General features: G+C 39.1%; 1 protein-coding gene across 2 annotated transcripts in view; it reads right to left on the bottom strand.

The window, feature by feature from the left end:
* Window positions 1–22636, bottom strand: part of Bdp1 (B double prime 1, subunit of RNA polymerase III transcription initiation factor IIIB) — a 93264-nt gene that overhangs the window by 7051 nt on the left and 63577 nt on the right. For both annotated transcript variants that reach the window (XM_041663344.1, XM_041663345.1), the window contains exons 31-37: window positions 19596–19737; window positions 19224–19407; window positions 15624–15687; window positions 14943–15129; window positions 7741–7945; window positions 2703–2739; window positions 21–285 (exon numbers count right to left, since the gene is read on the bottom strand). In XM_041663344.1, the coding sequence (XP_041519278.1) occupies window positions 21–285; window positions 2703–2739; window positions 7741–7945; window positions 14943–15129; window positions 15624–15687; window positions 19224–19407; window positions 19596–19737 (1084 nt within the window). The remainder of the gene's footprint in view (window positions 1–20; window positions 286–2702; window positions 2740–7740; window positions 7946–14942; window positions 15130–15623; window positions 15688–19223; window positions 19408–19595; window positions 19738–22636) is intronic.

Below are 22636 nucleotides of genomic sequence, written 5' to 3'. Positions count from 1 at the left end.
TAAAGAATTTGTAACAATACCTGGTCAGAGGAGGTTTTGAGGATGACGTCATGCTATCCCTTTGTTCTGAACTGGAAACAGGACCAGTCTTCTCTTCTTTATCAGACACCATCTCATCCTGAGGCAACTGAGTCATGGTCTTTTCCACACAGGCATCTTTTATTTCATCAGGAGATCTCGATCCTACATTCTGAGAAGTTGGTTCGCTGTATTCCTTTTGAGGTTTAGGAGCTGTATGTGTGCTCTCTGAAGTAGGGAAAATGCCTTGTCCCATGCAAGACTCTTCTTCAAAGAGAAAAAAAAAGAGAGGAGAGAGAAAGAGGGAGAGCATATCGAAATATTTTAAAAGTCAATTAAATAGGAGTATCTGAGGTATTCATGGTGTTCTATAAACCTAGCTCAGCAAAAACAATCTGTATTATATCAGTGGAGTAGACTACTAGGAATTACCAGTTGAAGTAGGGCATGCTGGTTTAAGTCTGTAATCCCAGCACTCAAAAGGCTAATATAAAAAGACTGTTGCGTTCGAGGCCAGCCTGGTCTACAAGAGCTAGTTCCAGGAGAGGAACCAAAAGCTATGGAGAAACCCTGTCTCGAAAATTTAAAAAAAAAAAAAAAAAAAAAAAAAGACTGTTGCATAAGTTTTAGGCCAGCCTGGGATATACAGGGAGTTCTAGGCCAGCCTGTTCTATAGAGTGAGACCCTATATTAAAAAAAGAAAAGAAAAATGATTTGGGGAACTGGAGGTTGCCAAAACAGTAGACCAACAACAGTCTATGTGTTACACCAGGATTGACAAGTCAGGAAAAGAAAGTATAGAATACCCCAAGGAGAAAACAAGCGAGGGCACGAGCAAGCAAAAAAGAGATCATAGGACAGCTGGAAAGCATGCAACAATAGAAAGACTAAGCAACAAAAACAAAGAACCAAGGCCAGCACTTAGGAGGCAGAGGCCGATCTCTGTGAAGTCAGCCAGCCTACTGAACACAGTGAGTTCCAGGCCAACCAGGGCTACATCTTGTATCTCTGGGTGTGGTTATACATGCCCAGAATCCCAGCAGGTGGGAGGCAAAGGCAAAAAGATTGCCAGAAGTTCAAGAACAGCTAAGAATAGACAATGAAATACTGTCTTACAAAACAAATAGAACCCAGAATTATCTGTCCCACCAATGTGCAAATTGGCAAACTGCAACACAAAAACCATTAAAAGGCAAGTCAGCACCAGAATTGGGAAAATGCAGGACGAAGAACTAAAGTCTACTAGTAAAAATGATCAATGATTTCAAAGACACAAACATGTAAATAAATAAAGTAATTAATTCAGGACCCAGAGAAGACTTAGCAACATGGATGTAACCAGATTTTGAGAGATGAGAATAGAGGTAGGGGAGAGAAGGGACAGGCAAAGAATAGAACACAAATAAAAGTGTTGGAAATCACAAAGTGAATCAAATTAAAACCACAGTGAGAAAGCATTAACAATAGACCAGAACAGCTCTCTCCCAAAGATAATAACAAAATATAACATAGAACTGTAGTAACAGAAATAGCATGTATGTATGTAGATATAAATATGTAATTCAGTAGAATAAAGGAAAAGTAATAAATATGCAATTACAGCCACCTGATTTTCAACAAAGGAACTAAGACAACGAAGAAAAGAGAGCCTAGTCTCTTCAATGAAGTGCTGAGAAACTTCACTGTGCATGCTGGTTACTCTCATTCAGAATGAAGCTAATTAGCTATCTCATATTCTATATAAAACTCAATTTAAGGGCTGGAGAGATGGCTCAGAGGTTAAGAGCACTGACTTTTCTTCCAGAGGTCCTGAGTTCAATTCCCAGAAACCACATGGTGGCTCACAACCATCTGTAATGAGATCTGGTGCCCTCTTCTGAAATGCAAGCATACACGGAAGAAATGTAGTATACATAATAAATAAATCTAAAAAAAAAAAAAAAAAACAAAAAAACTCAATTTATGCTTTTTTTTTTTATTTTTTTTATTTTCGAGACAGGGTTTCTCTGTAGCTTTGGTGCCTGTCCTGGAACTAGCTCTTGTAGACCAGGCTGGCCTCGAACTCCCAGAGATCCGCCTGCCTCTGCCTCCCAAGTGCTGGGATTAAAGACGTGTGCCACCACCGCCCGGCTTAAACAACTCAATTTAAAATGTATCAAAGACCTTACTATAAATCTGAAATACTTGGAGTGTAATGTAAAAAAAACACTTCAGAATACAAGCATAGATGAGGAATTTTGAAATGATATTATTCCTCTTCAAATTTAGTGTATCTGAGGTTTGTCAGATACCTATTTTTACACAAGGTATGGCTCTTAAAACACTTTTAAAAAATTATTGGTAGTGCAATATTAGAGAGTAAGTTTCAAAAGAGAGAGTCCGTGGTTTGAGATATTAGATAAAAATGAGTGAGGAGGGGCTGGAGAGATGGCTCAGTGGTTAAGAGCATTGCCTGCTCTTCCAAAGGTCCTGAGTTCAATTCCTGGCAACCACATGGTGGCTCACAACCATCTATTATGAAGTCTGATGTGCTCTTCTGGCCTGCAGACATACACACAGATGGAATATTGTATACATAATAAATAAATAAAAAAAATGAGTGAGGATTTATTTCAAGCTCAAGATGCATCAGAAATAATCAGTGGTACTTAGCAAAAATAAAGTCATATTTAAATTGATCTCACCTGTTTTCTCAAAAACATTGAATTCCTTTGAACATACCTGTTCAAGAAAATATACAAAGTTTTAGAACTCAACTTATTAAGTAAAATTAAGATTCTATCCCCTCCATCATGCTATAATGAAAGCTCTTGAGTCAGAATTATACCACCAATTAAACATTTGCAAAAACGGTGCATTGCTGATATTAAACTGCTCTAGAGCACAGTAGAAAAATAAAAGTTGTCAAATGTCTTTTATCTCAGGCATAATATTGATACCAACTGCCAAATCTCGAGAGAGAGAGAGAGAGAGAGAGGATATCAAATGAAATAACTTTCCATGTTTCATGAGTATCCAAGTCATGGTCGCACACAAGCTAAGCAAGGCACTACCACTGAGGTGCATCTCTGGCCCCTCAACTCAAACACCTTTAAAAAGCCAATTAACAAAATACTACATCATGGTCAATTAGTAGTCCATTTCAGAAATGTAAAAATGAATCAATATGATAAAAGTCTACTTCATAACTTTACAAAGTTATATAATTCAAAAGAAGAAAATTATCCTTATTCACAGAGCTATTCATACTTTAGGGGGAAAGTAAAAAAAAGACTAAGGGTTTTGCAACGCTGCCCAGGCTGATTTCAAATTCCTGGATTCAAGCAAACAAAGTCTACACTATGGCTACTTTGGGCTAGAACAGTGCAGGAGAAAGTTGGCTGTGGCAGTGCTTATCTAGAATCCCAACCTGGAAGGCAGAGGCAAAGTAATTCTGAATTTGAGTCCAGCCTCAAAATTAAAGAAAAAGACAGGGAGAAACTTTGTATATACAATATTTTATTGTTAAAACAAAATTTATAAAATAAAAGCTTATAAAATATATTGACAAATAAGGCTAGCAGGCACTTTTCTTTTTTTTTAAATCTTATTATTCTTATGTATCTTAATGTCTTGTCTGCATGTGTGTCTCTGCACAATGTGAGGTCAGTAGAGGGATCGGAGCCATTGGGACAGGAGTCACAAAGTAGTGAACCGCCGTGTGGGTGCTGGGAATCAAATCCAGGTCCTCTGCTAGAGCAACAGTGCTTTTTAACTGATGAGCCAAGTCTTCAGCCTCATACATATTTTCTTAATATATTAATAGCATTGTGTATTTTTCATTTGCATTTTACAATTTTACGTCAATGGAGAAGGAGTAATGGGTGGTCAAAAGACAATCTCTGGTGTTATCCTCAGGAATATTAATCACCCCTTTGAAGACAAGTCACTCATCGCCCTGGTGCTTACCAATAAGCCTAGACTGGGAATTTCTTCAGGCTGCGGCTCTTGTTGCAGTTGCTGACTAGGATAGCTGTAGCTTAAAAGGCAGCAACCACTAAACAAGAGGACAACATCAATCTACCTCAAGACCCAGCAACACAATTTTTGGGCATATACCCAAAGGAGGCACACGCACAACACAAGAATATTTGCTCAACCAGGTTCATAGCAGTTTTATTGTAATAGCCAACCAGAACCTGGAAACAACCTAGATGCTCATCGGTCAAAAAGCAGATAAAAACAATGTAGTTCATTTACACAAAGGAGCACTATTCAGCAGTAATAAGAAAAAAAAGACATCTTGAAATTTGCAGGCAAATGGATAGAACTAGAAAAAAAACCATTCTGAATAAGTTAACCCAGACCCAGAAAGACAAACATTACTGTACTTACTCATAAGTGGATATCAAACATAAAGCAAAGGATAACCAGTTTGCAGTCCACAACTCCAGAGAAGCTAGAACCCTCCTCTTCCAGAAAGAGATGGAAGCAGATGCAGAGATCCACAACTAACCACTGAGCTGAGCTACCAGAGTACCACTGAAGAAAAGAAGGAGTGTCAAGACCACAGTGGGGAAATCCACAGAAGCAGCTGACCCGAGCTAGTGGGAGCTCACTGACAACTGGGGTACCTACTTAAGACCAAACTAAGCCCCCTGAAAGCAGGCGACAATGGTATGGCTTGGGCAATATGTGGAGTCACTGGCAGTGGGACCAGGATCTAACCCTAATGCATGAAGTGACTTTGTGGAGTTCATTCTCTATGGAGAGATACCTTGTCAGCCTAGGAGGGAGGGGAGGAGCACTTGATCCTGCCTCAATAAGGAGTGGATGGATGGGGTGGGGAGAATGGGAAGAGAGGAGAGGGGGGAACTAGGAGTGGTATGTAAATAAGTAAATAAATAAATAAGAATATAGAAATTGTTTCACAACAAAAGAAACAAATAAGTAATTCTTAAGCACATGGAAAGATGCTTAATTTTACCAATAAATACGAAAAATTAAGAATATGGAATACAAAACTTTCCTATCAGATTAAATAACAGTGATACTTTGTCTACTACCAACAACTGTTGTCCTTCAACTTTTCTTTGGAGAACATAATTTTAAATTGACTTCTCATAGTAAAGTCACTAATTATGAATATCAGAAACATAACAAAAACAAGAGGGTACTAGGAAACTAACAGTGAACAGGGACTGCATCTCTGAGGTCTGACTGGACTCCCTGAGGTAGCAATGACTGAGCTAAATCAGGGATGTTTCATAAGGAAATGCTCCATACAGATGGGACAACCAACGAAATGTATCAGGACGTGAAGGATTACAGAGCAGTTGAGAAACTGAAAGTCAATGTAATGTGGCTAGCAAGTGAGATCGAGACAAGTACAGAATGCCACCAGACAGCGGAACATATAGGGCTCAGAAGACAGACAGGAACACATAGGGCTCAGAAGACAGACAGGAACACATAGGGCTCAGAAGACAGAGCGGAACATATAGGGCTCAGAAGACAGACAGGAACACATAGGACTCAGAAGACAGACAGGAACATATAGGGCTCAGAAGACAGACAGGAACACATAGGGCTCAGAAGACAGACAGGAATACATAGGGCTCAGAAGACAGAGCGGAACATATAGGGCTCAGAAGACAGAGCGGAACACATAGGGCTCAGAAGACAGAGCGGAACACATAGGGCTCAGAAGACAGACAGGAACATATAGGGCTCAGAAGACAGAGCGGAACATATAGGGCTCAGAAGACAGAACGGAACATATAGGGCTCAGAAGACAGAACGGAACATATAGGGCTCAGAAGACAGAACGGAACATATAGAGTTCAGAAGACAGACAGGAACACATAGGGTTCAGAAGACAGAGCGGAACATATAGGGCTCAGAAGACAGACAGGAACATATAGGGCTCAGAAGACAGAACGGAACATATAGGGCTCAGAAGACAGACAGGAACACATAGGTCTCAGAAGACAGACAGGAACATATAGGGCTCAGAAGACAGACAGGAACATATAGAGCTCAGAAGACAGAATGGAACATATAGGGCTCAAAAGACAGACAGGAACATATAGGGCTCAGAAGACAGAACGGAACACATAGGGCTCAGAAGACAGACAGGAACACATAGGGCTCAGAAGACAGACAGGAACATATAGGGCTCAGAAGACAGAGCGGAACATATAGGGCTCAGAAGACAGACAGGAACATATAGAGCTCAGAAGACAGAACGGAACACATAGGGCTCAGAAGACAGACAGGAACACATAGGGCTCAGAAGACAGACAGGAACATATAGGGCTCAGAAGACAGAGCGGAACATATAGGGCTCAGAAGACAGACAGGAACATATAGGGCTCAGAAGACAGACAGGAACATATAGGGCTCAGAAGACAGACAGGAACATATAGAGCTCAGAAGACAGACAGGAACATATAGGGCTCAGAAGACAGACAGGAACATATAGGGCTCAGAAGACAGACAGGAACACAGGGCTCAGAAGACAGAATGGAACATATAGAGCTCAGAAGACGGAACGGAACATATAGGGCTCAGAAGACAGCGTTACATATAGAACTCAGAAGACAGACAGGAACACAGGGCTCAGAAGACAGAATGGAACATATATGGCTCAGAAGACAGACAGGAACACATAGGACTCAGAAGACAGAACGAAACATATAGAGCTCAGAAGACAGAGCGGAACACATAGGGCTCAGAAGACAGACAGGAACATATAGGGCTCAGAAGACAGACAGGAACATATAGAGCTCAGAAGACAGACAGGAACATATAGGGCTCAGAAGACAGACAGGAACATATAGGGCTCAGAAGACAGACAGGAACACAGGGCTCAGAAGACAGAATGGAACATATAGAGCTCAGAAGACGGAACGGAACATATAGGGCTCAGAAGACAGCGTTACATATAGAACTCAGAAGACAGACAGGAACACAGGGCTCAGAAGACAGAATGGAACACATAGAGCTCAGAAGACGGAACGGAACATATAGGGCTCAGAAGACAGCGTTACATATAGAACTCAGAAGACAGACAGGAACATATAGGGCTCAGAAGACAGAACGGAACATATAGAGCTCAGAAGACGGAACGGAACATATAGGGCTCAGAAGACGGAACGGAACATATAAGGCTCAGAAGACGGAACGGAACATATAGGGCTCAGAAGACGGAACGAAACATATAAGGCTCAGAAGATAGACAAGAACATATAGGGCTCAGAAGATCTGGTTGTATTCCCGAGAGCAAAGGAAAGGTTAACACATGATGAAGAAAATATTACTATTATTTTTCATGCATCAGAAAACTCTGAATCCAGAGTATGAAGTTGTTACTCTACTGCCCACAGTTACTAAGTAGGTGGCAGAGTGAAGATCCTGATTGACATGAAGTTATTGGCCTTATTTTCAGTCATTGTAGGTTTCCTGATTAATGTTTATCAGTTATTTTTTGAACTGGTTAAAAATGGTCACCTCAAACTACCTTCAGCTGGAATACTAATGATGAGAAGTATCAGAAATATTTTTTCATCTGTTCGTCAGTCCGTCCATATGTGTGCGCGCGTGTGTGCATGCGTGTGTGTGTGTGTGTGTGTGTGTGTGTGTGTGTGTACATACGTACATATGTGTAAAAGTTCTGGGATAGATGTGAAGAATAAACAGATTCTTGACAATATAGCCAAGGCACTTGCTTAATAATCTCACCTCAGAGGCACACTCTTGACCATCAACTCCCGGAGAAATTGAGGACTTTTTGGCAGGAGGTACAAGAATGTTTTCATCAGGACTGCAGTGAATTCTCTTCCTAGATATAAGATCCACCTTAGGAGGAGGCTTTTCAGAATCACCACTTCCAGAAGGAGACAAGCATATGGCATCTTGAACAATTGAAGTTGTTTGTAAACTCTCACTGCACAAAAAACAACACATAAAAAACCAATGAATCAGAAGCTACCTTATGAAGTAACTATTGCAATGAGAGTCCTGAGGATCAGAAATACAAGTTAGTAAACAATGGTCCCAGCAGCAAAAATAGCAGCTCGGGATGCACTCATACCTGAAGGCTCACACAATTCAACAATACTGAATTAAATCTAAGGAATATATATAATGTGAATGCCATAGTACTAAATTTTAAAAAGCAAAGAACACTGTCACGGAAAGAAAAATATAGGCCCCAATATGTTACAGTATCTTCCCATATACAACTCTCAACAATATAGATCAATCAATCAATCAGACAGACAAAATACCTACTCACAAATACATAAAGTTTCAGTAAGATCAAATAGATTTATACACAGCGCCATTTAACAAAACACCCACACAGAAGTTTGATTAAAGAAATCACAAATGCAAATAAAAATCCTTCTACTCAAAGGATGTGAGAAATGCCCGGTCAGCAAGCGCTGCCATGAGAATGAGAACCTGAGTTCAAACCTTCAGACCCATATGAGGCCAGGGCAGCCCTGTGTGCCTGTGACCTCACAGACTGACTGACTGACGGAAAGGGGCAGTGAGAGATCGGCTAGCCAGTCTAACTAAAACAGGGAGACGCATGTCTGAAGAAAAATACGGAGTAAGGCATGAGAAATGGCTCAACAGTTAAGAGTTCTTATTTTTTGGCTGGGTGTAATGGTACGCTCCTTTAATCTTAGCACTCAGGAGGCAGAAGCAAGTGGATCTCTGCTGAGTTTGAGGTCAGCTGATCTACATAAAGAGTTCTGGGACAGCAGGGGCTACATAGATTCTGTCTAAAAAACAAAAACAAAACAACAAAAAAAAGGGAAGAGGAGAAGGAGGAGAAAGAAGAGCTGGGCAGTGGTGGCACACACCTTTAAGCCCAGTACTCAGAAAGCAGAGTAACTCAGGAGGATCTCTGAGTTTGAGGCCAGACTGGTCTACAAAGTGACTTTCAGGACAGCCAGGGCTATTTCGCAGAGAAACCCTGTCTCTAAAAACCAAAAACTAAAAGATAAAGAAGAAAGAGGACCTGTTCTTGAAGACCCAGATTTAGTTTCCAGGGGCCACATGGTAGTTGACAACCATCTGTAACACCAGATCCCACACAGAAAAGCTGTGCTAAGTAGAAAGTTTATAGCTAAGACAGCTACATTAACATTAGAAAGAAAAATGAGGCTGGAGTGAAAGCAGGACTGGTAGAGAAGCTGCCATAAAAACATGAGGTCTGTGTCCAGAACACACATTAACAAAACCTGGGCATGGTGACATGCCACGTGTTCCACAGTTAGGGAGGTGGACAAAGGCTGACCTCTGCAGCTTCTTAACAAGCCAGACTGGCCCATCTGGTGAGGTCCAGGCCACTAACAGACTGTCTCAAAACCAAGGTGGCATCCAAAGCTGTATTCTGGCCTCCGTGCACACAGGCTATACACAAAAGAAAAACATCAAAATATAGTGAGCAATCAAAGCTTTAAAAAGGCAGTAACTGAATCCAAACTTGACAGATAGGAAGTGAAAGTAAATAGGAAGAAAGAATGAAATAAACTAGCCGTAGACAGACGGTTAACCTATTAAAACAGAGAACATTGCCCCCAAAATGGTGACAAGGGGATAGATATTACAGTACCATTGAAACAAAAAGGATCATTAATACTTTGAAAACCATAAGCCAATAAACTGGAAACTCTAAAATAAATTCATAAATGTCTGGTATATATGACCAAAACTGAAACAAGAGTATATTGGAAAGGGGGAAAAAAACTAAATTGAGTAATAATCACTACAGAATTAAAATTGAAGTAGTAATAAAAAGTCACTCAATAAAGAGCTCAGAACCAGAAGAATTCACTACCAAATTTTACGACACTTAAAGAAAATCAATTTACTCAACAAAACTCTTTCAAATTTACTCCATGAGTAAATTACTCAAATTGCCTTACAAAACCTGATGACAGAGTAAAAACAGCTATGAATCAACAACATTCTTGCTGAATACAATGTGGAAATCTTCAATTAAATATTTGTAGAAATGCCGGGCGATGGTGGCGCACGCCTTTAATCCCAGCACTTGGGAGGCAGAGGCAGGCGGATCTCTGTGAGTTCGAGACCAGCCTGGTCTACAGAGCTAGTTCCAGGACAGGCTTCAAAGCCACAGAGAAACCCTGTCTCGAAAAACCAAAAAAAAAAAAAATTTGTAGAAATAATTAAATAAGCATTCCTCCCTTGTAATTTCTCACATTCTCTTGAGGTCTTTCTCACTTTTCCTTAATCTATGTTTACTCAGAAGAAAAAAAAAAGTATCTTAAAAAGATCATATATCATGATAGAGTTGATTTCATCCCAAAGAGTGAGGATGACTTAACATATACAAATCAATAGCTGAGCTTAAAATACAATCAAGAATAAACATCACATAATGATCTCAATAGATGAAGAATGAAGTCTCTGATAAAATTCAACATACCTCCATGTTAAAAACCCTTCAATAAGTATATATGGAAAGATGAAAGATGATATTACAACACAATAAAGGCTATATGTGACAAATTCAGATAACAAATGGAACAAAAATGAAAGCATTTAATCTAAGATCAGAAATAAGCTAGAGATTTCCACTCTGATTAATACAATACTTGAAATTCTAGTTTTAACAATTAAAAGAGATGAAAAAGACAGAAAAAGGAAAGGAAGTCAAATTATTCCTAAGTGATTCTACACATAGAAAACCCTAAATATTCTACCCAAAGACTCTTAGAACAGGTAAATAAATGCAACAAGGCAGGACATAAAAATATACAAAAGTCAGCTGGGCGCTGGTGGCACATGCTTTTAATTCCAGCACTCAGGGGGCAGATCTCTGTGAGTTCGAGGCCAGCCTGGTCTACAAGAGCTAGTTCTAGGACAGGCTCCAAAGCTACAGAGAAACCCTGTCTTGAAAAAACTAAAATCAAAACAAAAACAAAAAAAAAACACAAAACAACAAAAAAACAATATTTCTATATAATAATAAACTCATTGAGAATGAAACCAGGAAAAGAATCCTATTCATAAGAGCCTTAAAAACAAAACAAAAATTCCACAGCAAGTAAAAGACTTTAGTGATTGAAATGACAAACACTGAAGAATCTGAAGACACTAAGAGATGAAATGACCACCCAGGTTCATAGATCAGGGAAGTTAAAATTGCTACATCAGCTGAACTGGTTAAAGCAATTATCCTAGTTAGATTTTTGTCAACTTGACACAAGTCAGAGTCACCTGGAAAGTGGAACCTCAATGGAGACAATAACTCACAAACACTGGCCTGTAGGCAAGTCTGTGGAGCGTTTTCTTGATTAATGATTGATAATGGAGGGTCTGGGCCACAGGGATGGTACCAGCTCTGGGCCAGTGTCCCTGGAGAAAGCAAACCAAGCAAGCCAGTAAGCAGCATTCCTCCATGGCCTCCCCTTCTGTCCCTTCCTCCAGTTCTGACTTCCCTCAATGATAGACTATAATTTGGTTTTTTTAATTGATTTTTATTGAACTCTACATTTTTCTCTACTCCCCACCCTGTCTCTCCCTTACCCGGTTCAACCCTCCCCCAAGGTCCCCATGCTCCCAATTTACTCAGGAGATCTTGTCTTTTTCTATTTCCCATGTAGATTAGATCTATGTAAGTCTCTCTTAGGGTCCTCATTGTTGTCTAAGTTCTCTGGGATTGTAGTTTATAGGCTAGTTTTCTTTGCTTTGTGTTTAAAAACCACCTATGAGTGAGTACATGTGATAATTGTCTTTCTGTGTCTGGGTACCTCACTCAAAATAATATTTTCTAGCTCCATCCATTTTCCTGCAAAACTCAAGATGTCATTATTTTTTTCTGCTGTGCATTACTCCATTGTGTAAATGTACCACATTTTCAAAAATACTGAACGCTTCAAGGATTTGCGTGTCATTTGGAAGGTAAAAAAGAAACCCTTTCCTCGCTCCAAGCCGCTTTTGATCACACTGTTTAGTCACAGCAAGGTTTCTCTCCCTCCTGCTAGTTCCCAAATAACCACTCTGAGGCTTAATATTCATTACAAACTGTTTGTCCAATGGCTCAGGCTTATAACTAACTAGCTTTTACATCTTAAATTAACCCATTTCTATTAATCTATGTATTGCCACATTCTTGTGGCATTACCTCACATCTTACTTCTCTGGTAGCTGCTCGCATCTCCTAGACTCCGCCTTCTTTTTCCCCCGTATCTTTGTTTGGATTTCCAGTCTAACTAGATTCTGTTCTGCCATATGCCAAAGCAGCTTCTTTATTAATCAATGGTAATAAAACATATTCACAGTATACAGAGGGGCATCCCACATCAAAAGTCAATGTAATTCTTTTCAGAATATTAAAGGCATTCATTCTCCATAGAACTAGAAAATACAATACAAAAATTCAGACAGAAGCACAAAAGTCTGAACAGCCAAAGCAATCCTGAGAAAATGAAGCAATGCATTAAGTATCAAACTACCTATTTCAAAATATATCAAAAGAACCACAGGAACAGAAACAGCAGGACAGTAGAAATACAGGTCAAAAGAACAGAATAAATAAACAAACAAACAAACCCATATATCTATAGCTAATTCTTAGCACAGGTTCTACAGCTGTAGAATAGACAGCTTCTTAAATAAAGAGTGCTGGGAAAACTTATGCCCACATATAGATTTAAAACTAGAATCACTGGGGCTGGAGAGATAGCTCTGCAGTTAAAAGCACTTGTTGCTCTTGCAGAAAAATCTCGGTTCAGTCCTCAGCTTCCATATTGTAGTTCATAAACAACCACCTGATAACTCCCATTCCAGGGGATCAGTTGCCCTCTTCCAGCCCCCAAGGGAATCAGATGCATATACACGGTACATATACAAACATGCAAGCAAAATACTCATACATATACAATAAATCTAAGAACCAAAATAAAAACTCTCAAAAATCAAACCAAACAAAAAAACCTAGACACTTTGTCTCATCCTGCATGTGCGTGCACACACACAGAAACCTCCAAATGAATCAAAAATCTTAACCTCAGATTTGGAACCTTGAAAATATTAGAAACACAAGATAAACATCCTGCTCCAATAGCTTGGGAAGTAAAAAGTCAATGAACAAATGGAATTAAACCAAATTATAGAGCTTCTGAAATGAAAGAGACAGAGTAGAAAGAACCTACAGAAATCAAAAAAGCAGGAAATTGTTTGCAGCTCTTTATCGCAATAAGATGAGTGCTGACTGAGAAGCCAAGGACAATGGCACTGGGTTTTGATTCTATTCCATGTACTGGCTTTGTGGGAACCTAGTCCGTTTGGATCCTCACCTTCCTAGACCTGGATGGAGGGGGGAGGTCCTTGGACTTCCCACAGGGCAGGGAACCCTGACTGCTCTTTGGACTGGAGAGGGAGTAGGAGGGGGACACAAATGGGAGGAAGTGAGGAGGTGAAAATTTGTAATAATAATAATAATAATAAAATAAAATAAATAAAAAAGGAAAAAAATTAAAAACATTTCAAAGCAAATTTAAAAAAAGATTAATACAAAAACATAAAAATAATTTTTTAAAACTAATTTGTGTGCTGGGGAAGACACAGTGTGCACAGCATATGTTCGAGTTCAGAGAACAACTTGTAAGGGTTCTTTCTCTCTTTCACCATGTGGATTCTGGGGCGCAAACTCAGGTCACGAGGCAAGTAAACAAGTGGCTTTACCTGCTGTCTTATCTTGCCAGTCCACGCACAGAATTTTTTAAAAGGCAGTATGTATTATACACCTATAATCCCCGTACTCAGGAGGCTGAGGAAGAAGACTGAGAGCTAAGCAAAGCCAGGCTACAATGGCAGACCCATACAAATGCACATATGGACATGCTGGAACAAAACCCTTTCTTTATACAACCAATACACTAATTAAAACTAAATTAAAAATGGACAACTGATCTCAAATTCTCAAAAGCACAATTATTCAATAAACTTTTAAATAATGCAATATCAGTTATATCAAATATTAAACAAAACAAAACAAAAAGTAAAAATGCTGGAAATGATGTGAAAGAAGAAACCCTTATATATCACTGAATATAAAATCAGAGCAGTCATTGCAGAAAACAGGATGGAGGTTCCTCAAAAATCTAAAGATAAGCTTTCTCTTTCTATCCCCCTTCTGAAGAGATAACTACTGCCTTCCTCTCCCTCTCTCTCTCTCCCTGTCTCCCTGCACCAACTTCCTCAGGCTTGCGCACGTCTTTCTCTCTCTTAATAAACTCTTAAAGTGGGGGAAAAAAATTATAAAGATAGGATCATCTACCTCATGATCCACATATACACAGAACTGAAGGAAATGAAGTCAGCACGTAAGAAGAAACACCCAGGCTTTTTGTGATACTATTAATGGCAGTCAAGTTATAGAAACTAAGGCATCAGACTAAGTGCCCATCAACAGATGAGTATATAGAGAAAATGTTTGGGAACATACTACACACACACACACACACCTTTTATTCAACTAAAAGGAAAACTGAAATTTATTACTAACAAGACAATGAACAGAACTAGAATATTGTGCTATGTGAAATAATCCATAAACAGAAAAACAATCACATTTTCTCTCATATGTAGACATTAAAAACAAACAAACAAAAAACCACAAACAAAGAATCTCACAAAAGCAGCAGGACTTTAGGACACAAAAAGAGAGAGAGGAGCAGTCCAGAAAGTGGAAGAGGGTGGAACAGAGAACAGACAAGGTCCAAACACTACATGTATACATGGAAATGGCACAATGAGCGGCATTAACAAATTAATAGTTGTGATTTTATAAAAAGAAACGGCAGTGTATAGTTCACTTGTTCAATACTTGATTCATGATGTGCCTTTCCTCCTGGGAAAACAGTTTAGCTCTTTTGTTTTGTTGTTTTGTTTTGTTTTACCTGTGGTCACCTCTTTCTACTGTGTTTCCAGATTTGACCAATATAGGTGCTGGCAGTAGAGAGCTTGGCATTAACTGCATGGCGGCATCAGTAAATCCTTCTGTTGTATTAGTTGGGATTTCCACCAAAGTTAAAATGAATGCTTGTTCATCTTCTCCATCTTGCTCTGGATTAGCAAATAGATTCACTGTCAAGTTAAAAAACAGGAATGAAAAGCCAAACCAAGAAGTAGTCAAAAATCATTATTTCATCTCTAAAAAATCTCATGACTTACAATGCCAAACCTAAATAAAAAACTAAAATACATCCTCCAACCCCCTACCCCAAAATTACAGACAGGATATTTTGTAAGAAGCATTTATAATTTTTAATAAAATGGGTAAACTTCACGCATATTTTATGACTGCCATTGCCAATGGCTTATTATTAAGTCTATATTGTGCTTTTCCATAGTTACATGAAAGCAAGATGTAGTGGAACACACCTTTAATGCTAGCACTGAGAGGAGGAGAGGCAGGAGTATTTCTGTGAGTTCGAGGCAAGCCTGGTCTACATAGCAAGCTCCAGGACTACACAGAGAAACCCTGTCCCCAAAAATAAATAAATAAATGAATAAATGAATAAATAAATAAATTTATACAGTACATTATCTATGATACTTGCTGGAAGCAGTCTTCATACCTGTTACGTCTTGAGGATTGATCATATTTTCTTGTTGGACTTCTAGAATATTAGATGGTACACTCTGTCATTTAAAAAAAATTGAAAAGATACTGAGCTTGAGAAAATTTGACAATTTGATATATGGTAAAAAGACAGTATCTCTCAACTTAAAGGCTTATCTTAAATGTACAATTTTAAGTGTTTTTAAGACTTTTGGTTGTGTCAATGAACATCTGACTGACTTACATAAGCTTTAAATATCCCAATTAAGTTGTCAGATGTGAGTATTCTATCATTTCTGAAGTGTCAGGGTGGAGGTCCATGTTCCCATTGCAGCAGACCCTTGAGTAGGTAACACTGCAATGGAGATAAACTACTTTCCTTGCCTCCACTGAAGTCCCTCCTGTTTTCCACAAACTACCAATATATGATTGCAATTCTCTAATGTTAAAAATCTCCAGGATTTCATTTTTGAAACAAACAATGCCAACAATTGACTCAAGTAAGGGTCGTCAAAAGATACCAAAGACAGTGGGTAACAAGAGCTGGGTCTCACTAGACCAATCAATTTCTAACATAAAGGAGAAAAAAACAAACAAACCTTATAACCAAGAAATCTCACTGATACCATCCTAGCCAAGTGATGAGAAGTATTTCCACTAATGGGTCAAAATGACATTATGCCACACAAAAGGAATGACACAGCATTGCCTGTCTACTGATCTAGCCCTAAAATTGTACAGTATGGTCATACTAATTATGAATGCAGCACTCACTGACATTCTCTGTGAGACACAATCTTTTTTAATTAAAGCTATTATTTATGATTACAACTCATATTTGTAACTTACTCTTAAAAAAACAGACCAAGCCTTATTATATCTATTAATTCCTAAGAAGAAAAATAGTTGAGCATTAGCATTCATTACTCTCTAAACTAAAACAAAGAAAATATTTTTATTTTTACTTCTGTGTCTGTATATGCTATGTGTATGGGTGCCCTTAAGAAGCCAGAGACAACTGACATGGGTACTAGGAATCAAACTTGGATCCTTAGGAGTACATATTCTTAACTGCTGAGCTATCTCTCTAGCCCTTATTTATGGTGTGTGTGTGTGTGTGTGTGTGTGTGTGTTGGGCATGGGTACTAGGAATCAAACTTGGATCCTTAGGAGTACATATTCTTAACTGCTGAGCTATCTCTCTAGCCCTTATTTATGGGTGTGTGTGTGTGTGTGTGTGTGTGTGTGTGTGTGTGTGTGTGTTGGGAGCACTTGTAAAGGTCAGAGGAAAACTTGAGGGAGCCCATTCTCTGCATGGGTCTTAGTTAAACTCAGGTCTTGAGGTTTGGTGGAAAGTGTCTTACCCACTGAGCCATCTTGCCAGCCATCAATCACTGAGGAGATGGCTCAGCAGGTAACCTGAGTTCACCATCCCTAGAACCTATATGTGTGTATGGAGATCATAGGACACTATGTGTGTATGGAGATTATAGCAAAATCCCAAATACTGTGTTCTGACATCTCAGCAAGCAACATGGTTATCTGCATGCATGCCTATGTGTGTAAACATACACACACACACTCACACACTCACACAATTAAAGTATCTATAATGATGTAGAGCCAGATCAAAAAACAAACAAAAAAATGAAATTAACAATGACTCCAAAGAAACAGAGTATGTGAAGTTCTTACAAGATTTTTTTAACTTTACTCGACTGAAATTATTTCAAAAGAAAAAGATTTTAAAAAATTAAAAACTTGGGAAGCAACAGAAATCTCATAACGTTGGTTATAGACAAACTCCTTATTTTCTACTTCCTTTAACGTAGCACAATGTTCTATACACTTTTTGTTTTGTTTTTTTTTTTTTTCGTTTGTTTTTTTTTTTGAGACAGGGTTTCTCTGTAGCTTTGGAGCCTGTCCTGGAACTAGCTCTTGTAGATCAGAGTGGCTTCGAACTTACAAAGATCTGCCTTCCTCTGCCTCCTGAGTTGATGGAGGAAGGTCATTGGTTAATTATAATAAAGAAACTGCTTGGCCCTCATAGGTTAAAACATAGGTAGGCGGAGTAAACAGAACAGAATGCTGGGAGGAAGAGGAAGTGAGCTCAGAGGCCATGCTCCCCTCTCCCGGGCAGATGCGATGAAGCAAGCCGCCAGGTCAGACATGCTGAATCTTTCCTGGTAAGCGCACCTAGTAGTGTTACACAGATTATTAGAAATGGGCTAATATGTGAGAATTAGCCTAGAAGAGACTAGATGTAATGGGCCAACCAGTGTTTAAAAAAATACAGTTTGTGTGTTGTTATTTCTGGTGTAAAGCTATCTGTGCGGGAGCCGGGCGGGATGAAAAGCAGGCCCGCAGCTCCTACTACACTGAGTGCTGGGATTAAAGGCATGCTATACCTATTTTTAAAATGTTCCTTTCCCTTTAACAAGCTAATTTATTCTCTCCTTCAAAACTCAAGCACTCTTCTATCCAAGAAACTTTTTAAAGACAATATTAATTCCTGACTCTCATTTCCAGAGATTAAACTGGAGTGAAGGACACCACAAGAGTCTTGTTCCAACGTCTATCACAACACCTATCAAAACAGGCCAATTCATTCATTCACTCATGTTTCCAAAGCTTTGTATCCCAGTGACTCGGTGTCAGCCATGTTAAACATTTGTTCTGTGGATGAATTCTTGAGATCTAGACCTAAGGTATAAGAAATTAATTTCTCAAGCTTTTATAACAAATCTGGCTAATAACTTGCATCACAACAATTGGGGGTAGAATGACCCTTCCATGGAGTCGCATATCAGATATTTATTTTACAAGTCATGACAATAGCAAAACTACAATTATGAAGTAGCAATGAAAAAATTTTATGGCTGGGGGTCACCACAAAAAGAGGAACTGTACTAAAGGGTCACACAGCATTGGGAAGGTTGAGAACCACTGCTCTATGGTCTTAGAGGGGTCAAGACACCAAAAACATAGCACAAGTTCTACCACGTCCTGTTTTTTATTTGGTTTTAAGACAGGTTTTTATTTTGTTTTTTGAGACAGGGTTTCTCTGTAGCTTTGGAGCCTGTCCTGGAACTAGCTCTTGTAGACCAGACTGGCCTCAAACTCACAGAGATCCCCCTGCCTCTGCCTCCCGAGTGCTGGGATTAAAGGCGTGAGCCACCACCGTCTGGCTTTGAGACAGGTTTTTACAGAGCCTCAAGCTTCAGGGCTCCAGGGATCCTCTTCCCTCAGCACAGGCAAGGGTCACCACATACTGCCCACAGTATACTCTGGCCGAGGTCAAACTAGGACCACAGATATGAGGAGCTGGCAGGAAGCAGAAAGGGGCTAACCAAAGAGTACTAGAAAATGAGATAAGGTCTTGCTATGTAACTCAGGCTAAACTAGCTCTTGTTACATAGCCTAGGTTGCCTTGAAACTTGAATACTCCTGTTTCTACCTAAGAGTTGGGATTACAAGTCTGAGCCTCTACATAGATCAGGCTGAATTTACATATTAATAAGAGGCCTACTGAACTGGATAGGACAGAGTTTACTATATGTAACTGCCTTTCTAAATGGAGAAACCACTACCCATATTACACTCTAGATTCCTTTACCTCTGGCACAGGAAGCATGAGCATGTTGCTGCCTTTAGAGTTTTCTGTGATGGGCTCTTCAGGAGGACTGTCACCAAGACCCTGACCTGAATCAAGAGTGTGAATCCCGATGGCAGATGAAGCAACTGCAGTACCCAACATCTGAATCTCTTCCAAGTTCTCCTCTTGGTCTTCACTTCTGAAACTGTTTCAGTACATTATTTTAAATTAGCTAACCAAACATGAAACTATTATTTAAGACTAGGTATTATCATTTAATGTGATATTTTCAAGCTTTAAACGTGTTAACTACAATAGAATTCTTCCAGCTACTACCTGCAGCAGAAGCTAAGAAACAATATAAATTAAATGCCAGTATTCCTGCCCTTTTACCTTGCACTCGGGAGTGCTTCTTGAGAAACACTGGTAACTGCAACATCATGGACACATGGCAATTGGTTCTGCTCCTTCGTTTCTGCTGGCTCAAGGCTTTTATCTTCTAATTCTACTGCTTTGGAGTCATTTTCCTCAGGCTCTTTAAAAACAAACAAAAAACAAGAAAAATACATTTAAGATACAGTTCAAAATTGCCAGGTGGTAGTGGCACACTGTTGAAGCCCGTGTCGCTCCAACACAGGTAACTATTTTCCCTAACTGGACTGATCCGGAGAATAATCAGACACAACTTACACGGTCATCATGGAAGGGCATCTCAGGGTTCTTTCTCCTGACCATCTCCAGCGTTTATTATCCAAACAGCTTATATACCATCACATCAATTGAGCAGGAAAATACATTAGGCTGTCTGCTAGGTAATCAGGTGAATGGCCTTCTGTCACGTCTGGCTGTAATCAATATAGCACACCTGCTGTTTCCTGTATAGCCTGCTCTATTTGTGAGAGAGTCTGCTGGCAGCTTCTGAAAGCTGCCTGCTAGAATTTGGATCACTGTTTCCTTTAAGTATTTCATTTAAAGGCTAAAGGTCTTCTGTAGGAAACCTTAAATAAGACCTTAGCCATTGTATATTTCCTAACAACCTTTGAAAGTCATTAAGAGTTTTTAAGTCATCCTTCCTGATTTCTATCTTCTGAGGCTTAATTTCTTTGGGATATAACATATGACCTAGATATTGAAAAGGTGGGTGCCTCTGTACTTTCTCAGGAGAAATAATTAACCCTGCACGGCTTAGATTATGTTGTAACAATCCATATGTCTCTAGTAAAGTATCCTCATTTCTATGAGCCAGCAGAATGTCATCTATGTAATGAATAACATAGACCTGTGGAAATTGATTTCTAACTTCTTGTATAGCTTGAGCTACAAATTCCTGGCATAAAGTAGCACTATTCAACATGCCCTGGGGCAAAACATTCCACTGATATCTCCTCGTTGGCTCTCTGAAATTAACTGAAGGAATACTAAAAGCAAATCTTTGACAATCTTGTGGCGCTAAAGGAATTGTATAAAAACAATCTTTGAAGTCTAAGATAATCTTATGCATGCCTTTTGGAATGGCTACTGGAGACGGCAGCCCTGGTTGTAATGCTCCCATAGGCTGCATGGTTGCATTGACCTCTCTTAAATCCTGAATTAACCTCCACTTTCCTGATTTCTTTTTAATAACAAAAACTGGAGAGTTCCATGGAGAATTGGATGGTGAAATATGTCCACTATCCAGCTGTTCCTGCACTAACTGCTGGGCAGTTTGTAGTTTTTCTTGTGTTAGAGGCCACTGACTCACCCATACAGGCTCATCACTTTCCCCTATTATCAGGTCTGCATGGAGTGCAGGTCTATCAGCGACCTCTCCTAAAAATACCCTAATCCTGCTCTAGAAGGTCTACTGTCTGATACAACAGGATCCACCTTTCCCTTATTATCCTTGCCTAGACCTTGATTAGGTAATAATCCTTGTTGAAACATCTGATTAGTAACAGTCGTGCTGGGAGAATATAAATATACTCCCATTCTGGACATAATATCTCTGCAGAAGATCCAAGTTTGACTACCAGCTTCCACACAGCAGCTCACAACCATTTGTTAGTCCAGTTCCTAGGGATCTGACATACCCTTCTGGCTTCAAGAACCAGACACATATGTGAGGCATAAATATACATACAGACAAAAAATAAAGTAAGCAGTTGGTGTACAAGCCTGATGACCTGATTCCAATCCTTGAAATCCATGGCACAAGGAGAAAACCGAAACCTAACCTCTGTCCTCCACAGGTATAGAGTGGCACACATGCCCACACATACAAACACAATAGGTAAAATTTAAAATAATTTTTATAAGATATGTATCATTAGCTAAATTTACAATAAAATTCTGCTTCACATCAAGGTAGTTATAATATAAAAGATAAATAATAGTGCCTGGGAGAGCTAAGCATGTAAAGGACCTTTAATGTTTGTTTACCACGTGTGAGTCCCTGAGTTCAACCTAAAGCACCCACTAAGAACTGGAAGGAAACAGAAAATAAAATTCGGTGCAGTTGGAAGAGTGAGAAAGGAGGATTCCATGTTCAAAGCCAGCCTAAGCTACACAGTGAGTTTCCGGACAGCTTGGGAATGCATAGCAAAACCTTCTCATTCGTGTGTGTGTGTGTGTGTGTGTGTATGAGAGACAGACAGACAGATAGACAGACAGAGACAGACAGAGAGAGAGAGGGACAGAAACAGACAAAAACTCTCATAGAGAGCAGGTTAAAAATATAAAATGACACAACTACTTTTTTTATTAATTTAACTGCAACAAAATATAAAATTGCAGTAAATAATTGATATCTTCTTAAAAACAACTTAATAGTTACACCAAAGATTAAACACATAGGCCGGGGTATTTATAGATCAGTGATAGAATGAATGCTTAGTATGTATAAAGTCTAAATTCAACCCCTAGCACAAGAGGGAAAAGAAGCTCAAAATAGAATTAACGCATGGCCCAGAAATTCTACTTTGTTAAGTATAAACCCAAGAGAAGTGCAAACACATGACTACCTGAGTGTTTTCAGCAGCATTATCTATTACAGAGAACAGGCACACACATCCCACATGCTCACCAACAGATAATAAAAAAGTGTGGTATATTGATACAACCAAGTCTTACTTGGCAATAAAAAGAAACAAGGGCTAGTGAGTAGAGGAAAATATGGCAATCAAGAAAACATGATGTCCTGCAAAGGCAGAAGGAAAGAACCAAGTCCACAGATTGTCTTCCTGTTTCCACATACTCACTCCCCACTCCACACACACACAATAGTAAATTTTTAAAGGTATTTTATATATGTTACCACATAATGAATCCTAAAAACACTGTGCTAAGTGAAAACATCAGACTGGATTATATTTTATGTTTCTATTCACATGACATGTCTAGAATATGCAAATGTACAAAGGCAAATATAAATTAGTGGTTGTTTAAGATTGAATAGT

The sequence above is a fragment of the Microtus oregoni genome, unplaced genomic scaffold (assembly GCF_018167655.1).
Source record: "Microtus oregoni isolate MIOR12 unplaced genomic scaffold, Mior012 000014F_ref0000157, whole genome shotgun sequence".
NCBI lineage: Eukaryota > Metazoa > Chordata > Mammalia > Rodentia > Cricetidae > Microtus > Microtus oregoni.
The sequence above is the reverse complement of the archived record's forward strand: the minus strand, read 5'-3'. Positions and strand labels throughout refer to the sequence as shown.